This window comes from Hemiscyllium ocellatum, chromosome 9 (genome assembly GCF_020745735.1).
Source record: "Hemiscyllium ocellatum isolate sHemOce1 chromosome 9, sHemOce1.pat.X.cur, whole genome shotgun sequence".
Classification (NCBI taxonomy): Eukaryota; Metazoa; Chordata; class Chondrichthyes; order Orectolobiformes; family Hemiscylliidae; genus Hemiscyllium; species Hemiscyllium ocellatum.
This window is the reverse complement of record NC_083409.1, coordinates 76,586,902-76,604,290: the sequence shown is the minus strand read 5'-3', so window position 1 is coordinate 76,604,290 and position 17,389 is coordinate 76,586,902. Positions and strand designations below refer to the sequence as shown.

Here is a 17,389-nt window from a genome sequence, read left to right as displayed (position 1 = left end):
GTTAACATTCTGCTAACCTGTTGTGTTTCGATTCAACAAAATCTGAAATCTTCACAAACCAAGTACACCATTTTGTGCTTGATCATTCCTTTTACTGCACTGACCATACAAATCTTTAAATATTATAATACAGTTCATCAAATACATGTGGCATCGAGCTTCACTTCCTATTGGCAATACTTTTGATTGCTGTTTCAAAGGCAGCTGCAGATTCATTTCCTGCACATTGTCTTCAGTCATTTATGAATATCAAGTCAAGATGAACACCAGTTCTCATAGTGCTTTACACACGCTTTTGTAACTCTTGATCCTGCATTCCTTTCTTTTAATAAGATAAGGCAATGGCTAAATCTTCTTTTTCTTCAAAAAAACATGAATTATAGTAAACACATAAGTGACACATACCCATGTGCTAAAATGTAGACAAATCTGTTGGATGCATCTTAGAAGCATTTAATCTGATGTTCTTTAATTCTCTGACTACCAAAATACATCAAATGTTTATGCTTTTACAGAAGCAAACCTACTTTAAATCATAGGATTGGATAACATAACCTTGGAACCATGTGTTATTCTCTTTGCCTGAAAATGACTGAAAGCAGATTTGGCAAGTTGTGCTATATGTCATTACCCTTATCTCATTACGGCTTCTCTGTCCAATGCTTTTCCATTACGCCACAGTTGCATGCTGTCTGAGACACTTCAATTCCTTGACTTTATCCTTTCGCACCAAATTGTCACAGTTGCCTGGGTTTCTGCTGTCTCGCCTTTTCTCGTTGACAGACTCAAAGACATATGGCTTATCGTTGCATGACCAACAACTGTCTGCTAGGATGTGTGTTTACGTGACTGTCTAGGTATGTCAGCTCAAGCTGATATTACTTTATTAATGTCCATTATAATCCACGTGTCAGGTCTTTATATTGCCCCTGAAAACCTAGATAAAGGAATTCTGTTTCCATATTGTAATTGTTATTTTATTTCAATTTGCTAATCTTAGTCTCTAAAGCTTTCTGTTAACACTGTCCTTTTTTGTGATATTCCACAAAAAACATATTTCAAAGTGTCCACCTTGACATTATTTTTCTCTTTTGTCTTTTCTTTTAGCTTCACTACAAACTTTAAAGTGCACCATGTTAGAAAATGCTATCTGGTATTCTACATTGACTTTATTTTTTTGGGTGTTTTACTTTGGATATCTTTTCTTATTAAACTTATCCCATTGTGTCCTTTATACATAGGCTTTTAGTAGTTTAGTATCTCGATTGGCTTCCCATTTGATATCAATTTTTCTCATCTGTTCCCTGTTATAAATTTCAGTCCTTATCGTAAAAAAGTAGATTACAATCTTGAGGCAAAGTAAATTTACAGAAAATTTGGAGTTAGACTCTTGTTAGGAAGGTCTACTTAGGAAATTTCCATTACATCCTTGTCATCTCGGTCCTAGCTCATTCTTTATATTTCAGAGGCGGGCACAGTGGCATTCACTATGTTCCTTGCCATTCAACCACTGTATCAGAGTCAATTCAGATTACATTGAGGAAATTATACTTCAGTTTTGCAGGTCAGTGGTAAGGACCCATTTGAGTAGTGTATTCAGTTTTGAGTTCAGAATCTCAGGAACTTTACATTAGTCTTGGAAGCGAAACTGCAAATTTCTCAGGATGTTGCCATGTTTAAATGGTTTGATAATGAAGAGTGGTTGGTTTTTCACTCATTTGAGTTTAGTTTGTTAAAGTGTGACTGAGCTGAGATATTTAATATGGTTGATACAGGAAAACTACTACTGCTGATTGAAGAATGAAAGAAGGGACTTAAGTGTTTTATCCTTTTAAATTCCTACAAAACTTATGTTTAGAATGGAAGCTTTACACTGTTGTGAGGAAAATCATCAGTCTCGGAGTCAAAATTGGGATTCAATGACAGAGTTTATTGTTCAAAGAAACCGGAGCTCCGGGGAGAGAGAGAGACATCCGGCAGCATGGCTGTCAGCTGTGAGCCTTCTTTCATCCTCGGAGCACACGTCACAATATTTTATACATTTCATGGTATAATGGTCCAGATGTTGAGTCTTTGTGCAGCATGGTTTCCTTACAGAAAACATTACAGAATCATGGTCAGTTTCAGAGGAATATTACAGAGTCATCATCAGTTTCAGCAGCTACGCAGAAATCCATAGCTGCAGTAATTGGTCATGATAGTTCTTCCTGAGAACAAAGATTGTTTTCCATTACTGGCTATCTAAAGTATTAACACTTGTATACAAGCAGTCTCAGGTAGTTAACATTTCTATTGAAGGTGGTTGCTGGACTCAGATACTTCAGCGGGCAGTAGACGTTACTGATGTATATTCTCTCCCCCACCTGCCTTAAACTAATTATCTATGTTCTGTGTCTATTGTGCTGGTATCCTGTTGGTCTCAGGCAACATCTGTGTATGCTTCACTGTACTTTTTCATGTAATGCTTTGGGGCCATCTTGGTGTCTGTGTGCCCTGTGTCATCCCTATCATGACTGACACACTGCAGATGTGGGCGTGTAACATTACACAGATAGTTGCTGAAATACTCCGCAAAGGCCAGTATCCCATCACCAGGTCCGTCTTTATTTACATGTGGAGTGGACTTGACACTGGCCTAGAATCCTCAGAGCTAACTCAGAGTGAACAGAATCACTGGCACTCCTGTTTATATCTGTCAGCCAGGGCTCCCAGATTGAGGCTGTTAATCTGGTCCAATCAGGGAACTCCATATTCTATGAGGTCCACCTAGTTGACTTTGTTACAATCACTGTACCACCCCCTCCCTCCCACCCACCCACCCACCCAACAAAAATATGGGTACGTAGGCTTGTTCTCTTTCTTGTAGCCTCTCCAGGAGCATTTTTGCACCGCCTCCAGTTCTTCCGACTCAGCCTTGGATAAGGGCAACATGTACTGGACCTTAGCCTCTTGCATCCAGTGCTTCTTGGAGGAAATTCATCCTCCTCTTGTGCAGTAAAGGCATCAAGCATGCGACATCCACTATGTCCATCTCAGACTCTGAGGTTTCTTTGATGCTCGACAGAAGAGGAGAACCCACAGGGTCCAACAGTTTTTCCAGATGCTCTGAGGGATTGAGGGTTTATGTTTTGCTCCTGCCCCCTTTGTGAGTTTGGAGTTTTCATGTGGTCTACGCGCTTGTTCAGGACCGCCTCACCTACCCAAACTTTGTATCTCACGGGACCTGACCTCGCGTCGATGATGCCTGTTACCCATACAGGGCCATTTCTGTGGTTTCAGCATCAAACATCATCCCCTGAAGTAAAGTGTCTCCCTCAATTAGAGGAGTCCTGGCATTGGCACTCCTGATGCCGTTTCTCTCCTCAAATGGCATTAGGACAAACTTGAATTCCCTGCTGGTAAATGATGACCAGTTGTCTGTGACCAGCAGTTCTGGGAACCTGCGTATTGCAAAAGATGTTCACAGCTTTTCTATCATTATTCATAAGTTTGATAAATGAACTCTATGCAGATCCAACCACTTTGAGAGGCTATTGACAATGACTAAGAGGGTTGATCCCTTGAAAGGGCCAGCATGGTTGACATGTAACTGAGTCCAGGATTTACCCGGCCACTCCCACAGATGATGGGTGCTGCTGGTGGTAATTTCTGTCCTTGTTGGCACTCTGAGTGCTGCATCACCAATGTGGCCATGTCTGCATCCTCTCCTGGCCACCAGACATAACATCTCACCAACATCTTCATTTTGGACAGCCTTGGATGACCCTAGTGGAGTTCAGCCAGTATCTGGCAGTGATCTTTCCTCGGAACAATTACTCTTGCTCTCCATCACTATATGCCATCCTCGTCTCACTGGGTCCAGAAAGATTTCAATTCTGGTTGGAATGGCCCTTTTTTGCCCCATCACCAACAGCTGTCTTAGTTTTGCCAGGACCGAATCTTTTTGTTTCCACAGTCTGTTATTGTCAGCGGTGACTGGAAAGGTGTCCAGAAAATTTAAAACCAGAATGGACTCTTCCAGTGGCGGCACTAGTGGTGGTGTATCTGCCAGTCAGAGGCAGATCAAGGCATCCGCATTCGCTACTTGGCCTCCCGAGCAGTGTTTCAACTTGTAATTGTGCACACTTCGAATAAGAGCCCACCACTGACTTTGACCTGAAGCTATGGGCAACACAGCTTAATTCTCTTTGAGTAGCCCCAGCAGGGTATGTTGTCTGCTACTGTTACAAATTTAAATCCATAAAGGTATTGGTGGAACTCTCTAACACAAAAGATGACTGCCCACCCTTCCTTCTCTATCTGGATGTATTTGTCCTCTGCTTCAACCACAGTCTCAGAAGCATACACTATTGGGTGTTTCTCTCCATTGGGCAATCTGTGAGTCAATGCTGCCCCATCACCTTACAGGAAGGTATCACATGTGAACAGAAGTGGGTACTGCAGATGGTTGAAATTAGAGTCAAGATTAGAGTGGTGCTGGAAAAGCACAGCAGGTCAGGCAGCAAGCGAGGAGCAGGAGAATTGATGTTTCGGGCAAAAGCCCTTCATCAGAAATTGGGCTGGGAGCCTCGAGGGTGGAGAGATAAATGGGAGGGCGGTGGGGCTTGGGAGAAGGTAGCTGAGAGTGCAATAAGTGGATGGAGGTTGGGGTGAAGGTGATAGGGTGGAGTAGATTGGTGGGAAGGACGATTGACAGGTGGGACAGGTCATGAGGATGGTGCTGAGCTGGAAGGGGAAAACGTGGAAACTGGTGAAGTCCACATTGATGCCATGGGGTTGAAGGGTTCCGAGGTGGAAGATGAGGCATTCTTCCTCTAGGCGTCGGGTGGTGAGGGAGTTGCTGTGCAGGAGACCAGGACCTGCATGGCCTCAGCAGAGTGGGAGGGGGAGTTGAAATGTTCGGCCACGGGGCAGCGAGGTTGATTGTTGCGGATGTCCCGGAGATGTTCTCTGAAGCGCTCTGCTTGAAGGTGTCTGTTTTTTTTCCCCCATTGTCACTGAAATAACTTCACAGAGGCTAGTATCCCTTCACAAGTCACCCTTTATTTACATATGCAAAGTTCATGACACTGGTTCAGCTTTGTCAGAGCTAACTCTTGAGTGAACAGAATCCCTGACTCTCCTGTTTATATCTATCAGCTAGGACTCCCTGATGGAACCAAATAAAACCGCTCCAATCAGGGAACTCACTCTACGGAGGTCCTTAAGGAGGCTGACTTCATTACAGTCACTACAGTTGCAAGGTTATGAAAAGATTTGGAGTAGTGGGATTATCTTTGGATTTTGCTCATTTAGGGCCAACACAGACAAGACCCTCTGCCTGTAAGCCAGAGTTCAAAATTTTTTGTAATATTCTAGAAATTCAGATATGGAATGAAGGCAGACAGTGGAGTTTAAGTGCATATCAACCTTACTGTGATGGAACAGAATTGAGGTGATAGAATTGGCAAGAGCTGAAAGGTATTAAATGATACTTTGAATGAACAAAGGCTAATCATTACTGTTTATTCGCTAGTCAATAGTACCATTGTACTGTGGTGTTAGCAAAATGCAAAGCTACCCTTGTTTTCTGTGTTAAAAATATTTCATAAATGTAAACAAATATACATTTTTATGTATAATTCCTGCAAAATTGACAAAAGAAGCTTTAAAAGCTTAGAAAGGAATACTGAAAAAAAAAGTTAATGAAGCAAGGAATAATGTAGAACTTATACATTACAAACTAAAGTAGTTGATATTGAGATTAAAAAAGGCTGAAAAAATGCTTGGCTTCTTCTCAGTGACTACCAGTTTAAATGAAGGCAAATGCAAAACTATTTTTAAATCAGAATATTGGCCTGAAGATAACCCTGTAAAATGAGAGTAATTAATGGAAATACTGTTTTGCAATGTTTAATTTTGTTGAATTGCAACAAGGTTATGGGTTTGAAATGTGTAAACCAGAAACATTTACTTGTGACATTTCCAACTTCCTGAAATCTTATTTTTGTTATCGTTTCAGACCTGAATAGGAAAAAAATGTGGCTGAACAGCAGGCTTACATTTCCAGAAAATGCTGTCTGCTTTTGTTAAAAGGTCGTTGAGCCAAAGCAATACTAGCATTTAAGTACCTTAACGTAGCGTTGTTTTCTTCACAGGCAATTTACTTTAAAATAATGTGATTAAATACATTGTCCCTGGGTTACACTAAACACAGATACAGCCCACATGTATTTATCACTCTTAATAATTGGATGTTGCATCATATCAAAATATTATAATTCCATTTGACTTAAGCTACCCGGAGACTGTCAGTGATGAAGTATTAATGACCTACAGGCTCCTGTAGGATTATTGACAATAGATATAACCCAACCTCGAAATTAAAAAAAAAAGCATTGGATAATTGCATGGAGAATTAGTATTTGTTATATTTGTGTGTTGGACACTGCTGAGGACCTTGACAACCACAGTGGTGGGAAATCTTTGGTTGAGGAAGTAGGTGGACATTTTATTTGAATCTCTAATTTAGTACCAATTTAGTCAGCCTTCTTTCTGACACAGTCATTCAACTGTGGAATAGAGTTTGCAGGCTCTTCCTGCATGGGTTTCCTCTGGGTGTTTGATTTCTTCCCACAGTCCAAAGATGTGCAGGCTAGGTTGATTGTCAATGCTAAATTATCCATGGTACCCGGGGATGTGTGGGTGGGGTGGGGGTGGGTGGAGTTGATGTGGACTCAGTGGATGAAATGGCCTCACTATTCTGCCTGGGAACATTCATGATGGATTAATAAGTTGGCCAGTTATCAATATTTTGATCATTACATTTGTTTTCTTTATATTTTTGATTTTGAACTCTTCTGTAAAACAGAAGTATAAAGTACATGTCCTGAGGAAAATTCAAATGGGTGAAAACTGGCAATGGAATTTACCACTTCAGCTTATAAGATGAAGTGCTGGAGAAACTCAGCAGGTTTGACAGTATCTGTGTCAAAAGAAACAGAGTTAATGTTTTGAGTACAGTACGATCCTTCAGAACTGAAGAGAGCCGCTTGTTATGTTGCTGAGTTTCCCCATCCCCTTCTGTTTTTATTTCAGCTGTCAAACATCTGCAGTACTTTGCTTTTAATTTGTGAACCCTTCCTGACTGAAAGAGGATTTGAAATGTAACTTGAAGTACATTACATGCTTTGTTTAATTATTTGGGTGGAAGAAAGTCAATGTGATCTCCATTTGAAACAATATTACATTCTCCGTTTTAGGATTCTTTTATTTTAGATTGCACCAGTTGGGAGGCAAAATGGCACCTGAGTTTCTCAGAAAATGCCAAGTGGTCCTCTACAGAATAGTGTACTTTTGCTTTGTTCAGTAACACCTTCACTAATGAAGCCAAGATCAAAAGTGTGAAATGTTAGAAATCACCAGCATGATTACTTCTGAAAGATCAATATGCTCAGCATGCTGTGTTCTTGCAGACATTCTCTGCATATTCTTCAATTGTACATTTAAAAAGACTCAGAACATTAAATAATGCACAAGTTATTCAGTTAGCTCTTAAAAGTTGCAGTTGTCTTTGCCTCGACTTCTAACAAAATATGCAATAACCTCTTGTGTGAAAGGCCGTCTCTTTACCCCCTCCTTACTCCAGTTATAATTTTACCTTGACCCCTTTCCACTGACTATGCAGAGAAAGTAATCTTTCCTTAATAAATCCTTCATAATTTCTAAAGCTTTATTAAGTCAATTGTTAGTCTTCTCTGCTTCAGTTAAAATAGTTCTACCCTTTCAGGTCTCTTCCTATTACTATAGTTTGCTATCGCAGCTTCCTTTTGGTTTTTCTGCTCCCTGGTTTTAATGCCCTTTTTGTAAAGGGGTGTCCAAAACTGTGACCATACCAATATTTTGTAAATGTTATCACAAGTTTGCTACTGTTTTACTTTTACTTTTACCACTATTTACAAAACCAAAAGCCTGATTCTTATCTGATGTTAATGCTATTCAGTGATTGCCAATTCCTAGACAATACTTCTTCTCATGCATTAACATCTCAGTTGTTCTGTAATTTTATAATTTTCTGCAATTTTAGTACCAGCCAATTCTAGTGTACAATTTTTAAGAATGATTATTGTAAATTTTTTTTATTGCTTAGTTAATTCAGTAAAAATTTTGATGCAAGTCAGAAATTACTGAGTTCTGAAGAAGGGTGACTGGACCCAAAACGTTAACTCTGCTTTCTGTAAACCAATGCTGCCAGATCTGTTCAGTTTCTCCAGCAATTTCTGTTTTTGTTTTAGATTTCCAGCATTTGCAGTTCCTTGGTTTTGAAAAATTTTGATGCATTTGTTGATTCAGTAACTGCACTTTATGTAGCAGAGTGAGCAGGAAGTATTCAATTATGAGAGTTTATCATGTATATCACTCACATTGGAAAAATGAGAATGCAACTCGGGTATACATTTTGCCATTGAATGTTATGTGCAATATTATACCATTTTAAATTGTACAGGAGTAAGCAACACCCATTATTGCAAATTCATTAATTGAAAGAGACTGGTTAAGGTTTCGTACAAGTGACAAAGTAGGAAACCAAATGTATTTTATGTTATTCAATTTTAAAATAGTTTAAATTGAAATGTAAGTTCAGTTCTTTTTTTCTCATAATGCAACAAAATAATTTTAGACGAGAAATTCAAAAATTGCTGGTAAATCTCAGCAGGTCTGACAGCATCTGTGGAGAGAAAGCAGAGTAAACATTTCAGGTCCAGTGCCCCTTCTTCAGAACTGAAGTTTAAAATCTAAGGATTGCTTCACTTTGTGAAAGCAACTTACTTAACACTCATTGCGAGTGCTGTCGGTTTGGACAGTGGGCAAATCTAGTTACAGACAAACTGGAACTAGGGAGCTCTGTATGCGTGGAATTTTGGCCAACAGCTAGTAGCTGATTGGTCTGTGGTATGGTGACCAGTTATCAATGACAGAAAATGTGATTGGCTCCCAAAGAGTTTGGGGTGTGTATGGTTTCAAGCATAAGCCATTGGACTTCTGGAAGGGAAGCTATGCTTTTGCCTTGAAATAAAAAGCATCTCAAACCTGAAGATAACCAGCTTATTGCATCTGATCAGTTGCTGCAAGCTGTGAACTTTAGCTAATAGGTCAGAGACCTTTATAACTGTGAACCAGTCACAGTGTGTCTCCTGCAAGCAACTGAAAGAAGATTAAGAAACATATTCTAGTCAGCAAAAGGATCACCTCCGCAAACTCTGTGGACTGGGACAAGTGAACTGCCTTCCCAGTCTATCCCTCCACCTATATCACCAGTTTTATTTTGTGCCTATCTGTTTGTAAGGAGAGAGTGCAATAAATGGATTTAAGTTTTGACTAGTAGAGTTATGTTAATTGTTCATAGTTGTTTACCCATAGCTAGAATCTATTTATTTGTAATTTATTGTTAAGTACAGAAGCTAACTCATTCTGTCAATTGGGTTGAAACACTAATAAATTGGGGAATTCTGCATTGGTTAAAAAAAAAACTTTAACTAGTTTGACAAGTACAGTAATAACAGAGCCTGGTTTCCTGTGCGCCAGCCCAGAGAGGTGTAACAAAAGGCAAGCAACTGCAGGTATTAGAAAGCATGATAATATCTCACTATCTACTCCGTCTGTACTCTATGCAGTAATTTTTACTGTTGTGTCTCTCTGTAGGTAATTGACAGCTCTGAGCTTGAGGGCCTTTGGAGTAACTAAATACTGGAGAGATTTTCTGTCGTATTTATTTGTTCAAGCGATCTAAGTTGCCTGCGACCAATTTGTCCTGAAATTTCCTAAATTGCTATTTCATTTCCCTCAAATTTCGACAGTCACTTATGCCAGACAAACTGACTTTTTAGTCGAGAGTGTGGTGCTGGAAAAACACAGCAAGTCAGGCAGCATCAGCTGATGAAGGGCTTTTGCCCTAAACAACGATTCTCCTGCTCCTTGGATGCTGCCTGATGTGCTGTGCTTTTTCAGCACCACACTCTAGACTCTGATCTCCAGCATCTGCAGTCCTCACTTTTGCCAAACTGACCTTTTAAACCATTTTGTTTTTGGACAGTAAATTATACTAAGGCCTCTTCCTGCTTCCATTTCTTGTGTTCTTGTGAATTGAGAATTTATATTGAAGATTAGATTCCCTACATTGTGGAAACAGGCCCTTCGGCCCAACAAGTCACACCAACCCTCCGAAGAGTAACCCACCCAGACCCATTTCCCTTTGACTAATGCATCTAACACTATGGGCAATTTAGCATGGCCAATTCACCTACCTTACACATCTGTAGACTGTGGGAGGAAACTGGAGCAACCAGAGGAAACCCATGCTGACACAGGGAGAATGTGCAAACTCCACACAGTCACCCGAGGCTGGAATCAAACCTGGGTCCCTGGTGCTGCGAGGCAGGCAGTGCTAACCACTGCAATCCCAATGCAATGTTATGCATTGTTCATGTATAATATTGCATCTGCAAAATCAACAGTGTGACAAATTTGTCATGTCAGTTCCATTTTTAATCATTGTTAAGCTATTTAAAATTGCTTTATTTAGAGCCAGATATTGTGTCTGTTTCCTTCTTAAAAATTTTATCCCTTTGAACTTCCAGTATAGCTTACGTTTCGTGTGTGATCAGGAACTGTGGAGATAGGTGATATGTGTAAGCATCCAAAATTAATCATAGAATCCCTACACTGTGGAAACCAGGTCATTCAAGGCCCATCAAGTCCATACTGACCCTCTGACAACATCCCACCCAGACCCACCCCCATAATCCTGCATTTACCGTGGCTAATCCATGCGATCTGCACATCTCTGGACACTGGGTAATTTAGCAGGACAATCCACTTAACCTGCACATCTTTGACTGTGGGAGGAAACCAGACCACCTGGAGGAAACCCAAGTAAACACGGGGAAGATATGCAAACTCCAAGCAGATGGTCGCCAAGGGTGGAATTGAACCTGAGTCCCTGGCACAGTGAGGGAGCAGTGCTAACCACTGAGCCACATGCCATCTCAATAATTGAACAAAAAAGGTGAATACATAATGGCAGGTAGCAAGCAATTCGAATCTGAAAACTTATTCTTGGTTTACAAGGAATAGTAATTTAGTCACTCTGTTTTGTTACATGTTCCCACTGCTGAACATTATTTAAAATCAGTAACTTTATTGTTAAAACATTGTAAGGCAACCTATCACAGTATGACAGCAAACAACTGACGCAAGTGTTCTCCTGATAGTCGTAGTTGACTTGCCTGCACAGTAAGGTCTGACTTGGCTGAGTGGTTCTGGCACAGCCTATAGGAGAGACAAGGAGGTAGGCTGCAAGTGATGAAATCAAAGTATGGGAATTCACTGCACTATTTCTACACCACCTAGTGACTAAATCTGAAACTGTTCTGACTGTGGTTGACAGGGAAATCATTGTCAGCATTGTTGAGAGCAGCAAAAATAGTGCAAATTTAAGTAGATTGGCCCAGTTTAAGCTCTGTCAAACACGCAATGTGTTCGTGGAGATGTGGAATGTAATTTTATCTTTGTAACACAGAAGGAGTCCATTTAGCCTATGGAGTCCATGTCAGATCTCAGTACAGCTATCCAGTCACTTGTTATTCTGCATAATTTATGTTTATAGATGCAATTTACAAAGAAATGATCAGATCAGCTCACTTAGAGGATATAAACGTTCCCCTTGGATCCTCCTCATACTCCTTACGTTATCACAAGGGATTAAATAGATATTTATAAATGGCAACGTTCTAAATGAATTATGATCTTGTTGAATGAATAATCATAAATTTATTTTGTTTCATTGCAGACCATTTGATTTGTGCTACATTTTTAAAGTTCCCAGCTACCCCTCTCAATTTCTCATTTCTAAATGTGTGTTTTTTCCTTGTCAATTTTCTGTCTATCCTCTTCTTCAGAAGGCATTAACTCTTTGCTGGATTACCACACTGAATCTCTGGTTATGTTTCAAAATAACTGCTGTTCATATATGGGATTTGCAATAATGTCAACCCTACCGTTATGTAAATCAAAAGATAATCCCACAGCCCCCCCAAAGAAGCTGTGACATGAGTTCCTACTTTTTCAAAATGTAAAACAATACAAGTTGTTTATGAATTTATTAATGGCTTTTTAAATCTTATTAATCAGATCAGAATTGTTTACTGTTATGATTTCAGCTGATGTTGCAACTGGACAAGTGAAAATATAATCTAGCCTAAAAGATAATTTTTTTTTGTAGTGACTATTCGCTGAAACATTAGCACCCAAGGCTACAATTTTTTTTGTCAATAAAGCACAAGTTTATTACACAAAAGGAAATAAACAAAGCCAACTAAAGAGACAATGTGAAGTATCTAAAAGCAGATAACGAAACAAAGTCTATTCCCCAGTGTCTTCACAGTAAAGTGTTTAATTACCCTTCTGTATCATACCTTTAGGTTTGACTTGGCTATTTGTGCTAGTTCAGTCTTGTAAACTGGGAAGTTTTACATGAATAGTCACAAGACTGACAGGTTAGTCTTTTAATAATATGCACATTTCTTACGAAAGACTTCTGGTTTGGAAGTTTCACAAGCTAAACTTTTACAGCAAGATGACTGTGCTTTTCTGAACTCTCTTGTACTTCTCTCTAGGAGAGAAACTACATTATGTCTCGGACACCTTTTGAGTCTCCCCCAAAGCTCGCTAAAAGCTGTTAGTCTCTGTATATTCTAACCTGATATCAACCCTTGAGTGTTCTAAACCAAAACCTAGCTCATGCTTTTAAATATTTACACCCCACATTGTAAATGCTGTAGTATAAATAATTTAATTAAGGCTCTGTGGATTTTGCATCATTCATCTATTACCCATAATGAATTAAATCAGTATTCAAGAAAATTCTCTCTCATCTTTCTTTTCAAAGCTCTTCACAAAAGTAGCGAGCATCCATTTGCTACTAGTTTTAAATTTAAACTTTCAAAATGTTATTTATAAATCACACGCCTTCAATCACATTAAAAAACTCTATAAAATGTGTATTTGTAAAATCTGTAACTATGTATTTAAAAGAAAGACTTTTAAGAACCCACCTTGCAATATTCACGTGAATGAAGAAGCCACTTTCTCTTCACAGACAGTATTGGCTGAAACAGCTGTATCCCTATAGGATGAAATCTTTTAGCATGATGTATTCATAATGCATTTATCTATAATGAGTTCTAGTAACAAATTGAGGTACTCAAAATACAGTAGTGGCAGCTGAGTTAATTCAAACATGTGTGATAACTAACGGATTAAAAGTCCATCTTACCTCTCAACCACCCCCCCCCCCGCAATGTGGTACTCATATACCACTTGTTTATCCCCTGAATACCCAAATATTAAGTGTAAAGATTTCAGATATAGTTTCCATGATTAAATTTAAAATTTTCATGTTTATTCTCAATATCTTGAAACAATTTGATCTAACAAATGGATGTGTAGAGTAGTAGGTACTTAGTAAAGCAGTAATATTGCTATTTAAGTAACAATGAGAAGTGATCCCATTGAGACAGACAAGATTCTGGGTGCTTTGGGGGATAGCTGCTGAGAGATTATGTCTACTGACCTGAGAATCTAAAACACAGGGCCACATTGTCAGGATAAGTGGCTGATCATTTAGGACTGGGATTGTGAATGTTTGGAATTCTCTACCCCAGAGAGTTGTGAATGCTTAATCTATGAAGAGCTGTTAATTCTGTTTCTCTCCCTACAGATGCGACTGAGTTTCTCCAGCACTTTGTGTTTGTTTCAGATTTCCAGTATGCACAGTGTTTTGCTTTTAATACATTTAAGGCCGAGCTAGTCAAATCTTTGGTCTCTTGAAATCCAAAGATATGAGGAGTGCACAGGAAAATGAAATTGAAGCCCAATCTATAGTTCTGCAGTATTCCCTATATGGAACATGTCCCAAGTTCTTTATACTGCAGATGTGAAACATTGGAAGATAACGAGGTGGGAAGTTTTTAAATAAAATGGTAGATTGAGAAACCAAAGTCTCAATAGATGAGATGTGCCTTAGGGAGCTTTTTAAAACAAAGCGGTTGATAAGAACTGAATAGAGTAAAACTGTAATGGCTAGACGAGGGACCATACATGGTGAAGGAATAAAAAACAATAAGAAGCTTGGTGTTGCAGGTATACAAGGAGCAGGAACGAATTTGAAAATTTGATCAGAACTTTGTCAACTTTTTAGGGTTTCCATAATGAGCCAAGTAAATGGTAAGTGGCAGTAGTATTCTGATTGCCTTGGCTTACCATCTTCACGATAGTCCATTGAGCTCACCCAGGCTCCCTTTTATTGTCGCCATTTTCTGCCCTGTGGCAGCTTCAGGTTTGTGCATAGTTTCTCTCTGTCTGTTAAGTGGCACCTTTGAGAGAATCAACATTTGGATCTTACCCTGCCTCTCCTAGTAAATGTTAGCAACAGAATGGGATTTCACACCACACTGTCGAGACTGTAAGTGAGACTGGAATTTCTGAAGAGAAATTAGCTGCAGAACTGTGGTGAAAAGATAGGGAACTAAGACTATGAACTTGCATAGAGATAGCAGAGCCAACAGACTGAATGGCATTCTCCTATGCTATGACCATTCCATCATTCACTTTTTTCTCCATCACATTGCTAGAATTTTATGTCAGCAGCTATTCAATTTTCAATTCCCGTCCATGCCCTTGCAAATCCAATTGGGAACAGTGGATAATTGTTTCAGTGGTAAGAGCCTTTAAGAATTTTCTCTTCCTAACCCAATGGACTTCAAATTCTTACTGCTAATTGAACTGACACCAACTAAATCCATCTCGTCTGGGAATTGAACTTAGAATCTCTGTCATCTGCTTTGACTAATTAGTGGATGACCTCACTTCAGAAACCATAAATAGTCATGTTTAAATTCATCACCTAAAACTGGCATTAATTTCACATTGTTATGTTCTCAATTTGCCAACAGGTAGCAGTCCTCTTGACAGTCCAAGAAACTTTTCTCCAAATGCAGCAGCTCACTTTTCATTCATCCCAGCTCGAAGGTAGGATTTATTCTTCTGGTGTTTTTTTTAAAAAAGAATAGCATGCAAGGTGGTTTAGGTGTTGCATGAAACATGCTTAGGTTGCATGCAGAGTTAATGAGATGATGGTAGGATATTGGTTTTCATTTTTGCCTGGCTTACTGCAGCTGTTCAACATTAGATGTGAGCAGCTGATGTGTTTACCATGTACCCATCTTTGCAAAATGATGCAAATAATATTCTGAACAGTCAAGAGCAGAAATTAATTTTAACTACCCCACTTTATTTGGTGGCATTGATAATAAAATAATGAAGGCAGGAATATTGAAATACTCAGCAGGTTTGACAACGTCTTTGGAGAAAGAAACAGTTAATGTTTCAGATTGATGACCTTTCATCCATGCTGATGCTGCCAGAGCCACTTCATATTGGAAATTAAAGGGATTAGCCGCAAATATTGTCAATTGTCTGAAAGGGATTCAGGCATGCTAACTTAAAGGCAGATTAGTTTGTCAGTGTACGGCTTGCTGATACTTTTAATGGCTGCTTACATCTTAGAATCTTTTGCAAGGATCATTTTGGTTAACTCTGTTGATCCTGACAATTTGTTTGCAAACCTTCTGATCTTAGCACAGCATCCACGAGTGAAAATATTCATAATAGAAAACACTCAACTCAGTAAAGTCTGCCAACTGAAGTAGCAGATCTTTCTGAAAAGCAACAGAAATAAGAAACAGATAGATAGCACAGCTAGCTGTCCCACTGGGCACACAGTCAGTTATCCTGCACCTTCTGCTCGTACAAGCACTTTTCTTTCTTGAGATCAGCATCAGTTTTCCCACTAAATTTGTTTTGAATATTTAAGTTTATTTAAATATGCAGTCCCTCGAAATGTTTTTGCTCAATTTTGAGTGTCTCGCACTCTACTGGGGCCAACTTATGTGTAGTCTGCATGCAGGTCTTTTGGGGTATTGTAAAACTTATCGTGAATAGTGATCACACAAGCAGTTGCACTTTCCTAGGGCAGGAACAACTAGGGACTGGGATGGAATGGGTTAGCCCAGTGTGTCCCAAAGATGGAAGGGAGCAGGGATGTCGATTGTGGAAGGTCACCTGCTTCTGGCAGCAAACGTTGTTCAGTGGGGAGCTGCGTCTGAAGGCATTTGCAGGTAGGACAGATGTTTGGACACATTTAGCATCTAGTTAAAAAGTTGCATGGTCCTACCAGACCATATGGCTGCTCTCTCAATAGAGAGTCACCACATCCCAAGTGAGAGAAGAAGTTGAGAAGGTAACCTCAGCTGGTGTAGGAGTTGAATGCACACTATCAGCGTTACTGTGCATAACAAACCAACTGCCTAGCCAGGTAAACTTATTGACACCCCCGCCCCCGACCCAGCATCAAATAGTGTCAGAAGAAAATTATTCATTCAAAATTATTTGTAAAAAACAATATAGTTGTAGCAATGTAGCAAAATAATAATGATTATTGGCTTGTGCCTAGTAGTTGAAGAAAACAGTGAGGACTGTAGAATCAGAATTGATAAAGTGTGGCACTGGGAAAAACACAGCAGGTCAGGCAGCATCGGAGTAGCACGAGATTTGACATTTCAGTCAGAGTCCTTCATCAGGCGTTGAAGGCATTATATGGTTGAGCATTAAGCCATATCAGCCACAGCTTCTCAGATTCCATGCTTAGTCTATGCTGAAGTAGCTGATTTCAGCTGCGGACACATTGCTGCCCTGAGCCAGTGTTCTATCTAAGCAACTCAGCTACACTACTTGAAACTCTCATGATGTTTCCGTATAAATTAACCTTTTCAATCATTGCACAAAAAATGTAAAGGGTTTAACAAATTGCCCACATGCAATAAATATAGAGGGTATATTGCCCTTAGTGCTCCTCGGCCAGTAAGGAGTTGAACTAGGTTTCCTACTCCTGATCAGTATCCAATAAAGAAAGAAAGGCTTGGATTTATAGAGAATCTTTTATAAACTTAGATCGTCTCAAAATGTCCTAGAGCCAATTAAATATTTTGGGAGGTTATTTGCTTTTGGGTGCTGAAAGTACAGCAGTCAATTTGCATACAAGTCCCAGGTAGCTGTGTGAGGTGGACCAGATAATTGATTTCAGCAATGTTAATAGAAGGATAAATATTGCCAAGGACATAGATTGAGTTCCTGTATCTCCTACTTTGAGATGCTGTCTAGAAACCTTTTAGACCATGTGAGGAGGCAGGCAGAGCTTCAATTTAAAGTCTTACCCGAAAGACACTTTGTGGGAAGTACACTTGTTGGGTGTTACTTGTGTACTTTACTGACCCTAGCTGTGAGTTCCTTCATG

The 17,389-nt window shown here is 39.4% G+C and overlaps 1 protein-coding gene across 3 annotated transcripts in view; it reads left to right on the top strand.

The window, feature by feature from the left end:
• The window catches only part of mast2 (microtubule associated serine/threonine kinase 2), a 416,215-nt gene that overhangs the window by 287,381 nt on the left and 111,445 nt on the right, over positions 1-17,389 (top strand). For all 3 annotated transcript variants that reach the window (XM_060830482.1, XM_060830481.1, XM_060830483.1), the window contains one exon: positions 14,991-15,066. In XM_060830482.1, the coding sequence (XP_060686465.1) occupies positions 14,991-15,066 (76 nt within the window). The remainder of the gene's footprint in view (positions 1-14,990; positions 15,067-17,389) is intronic.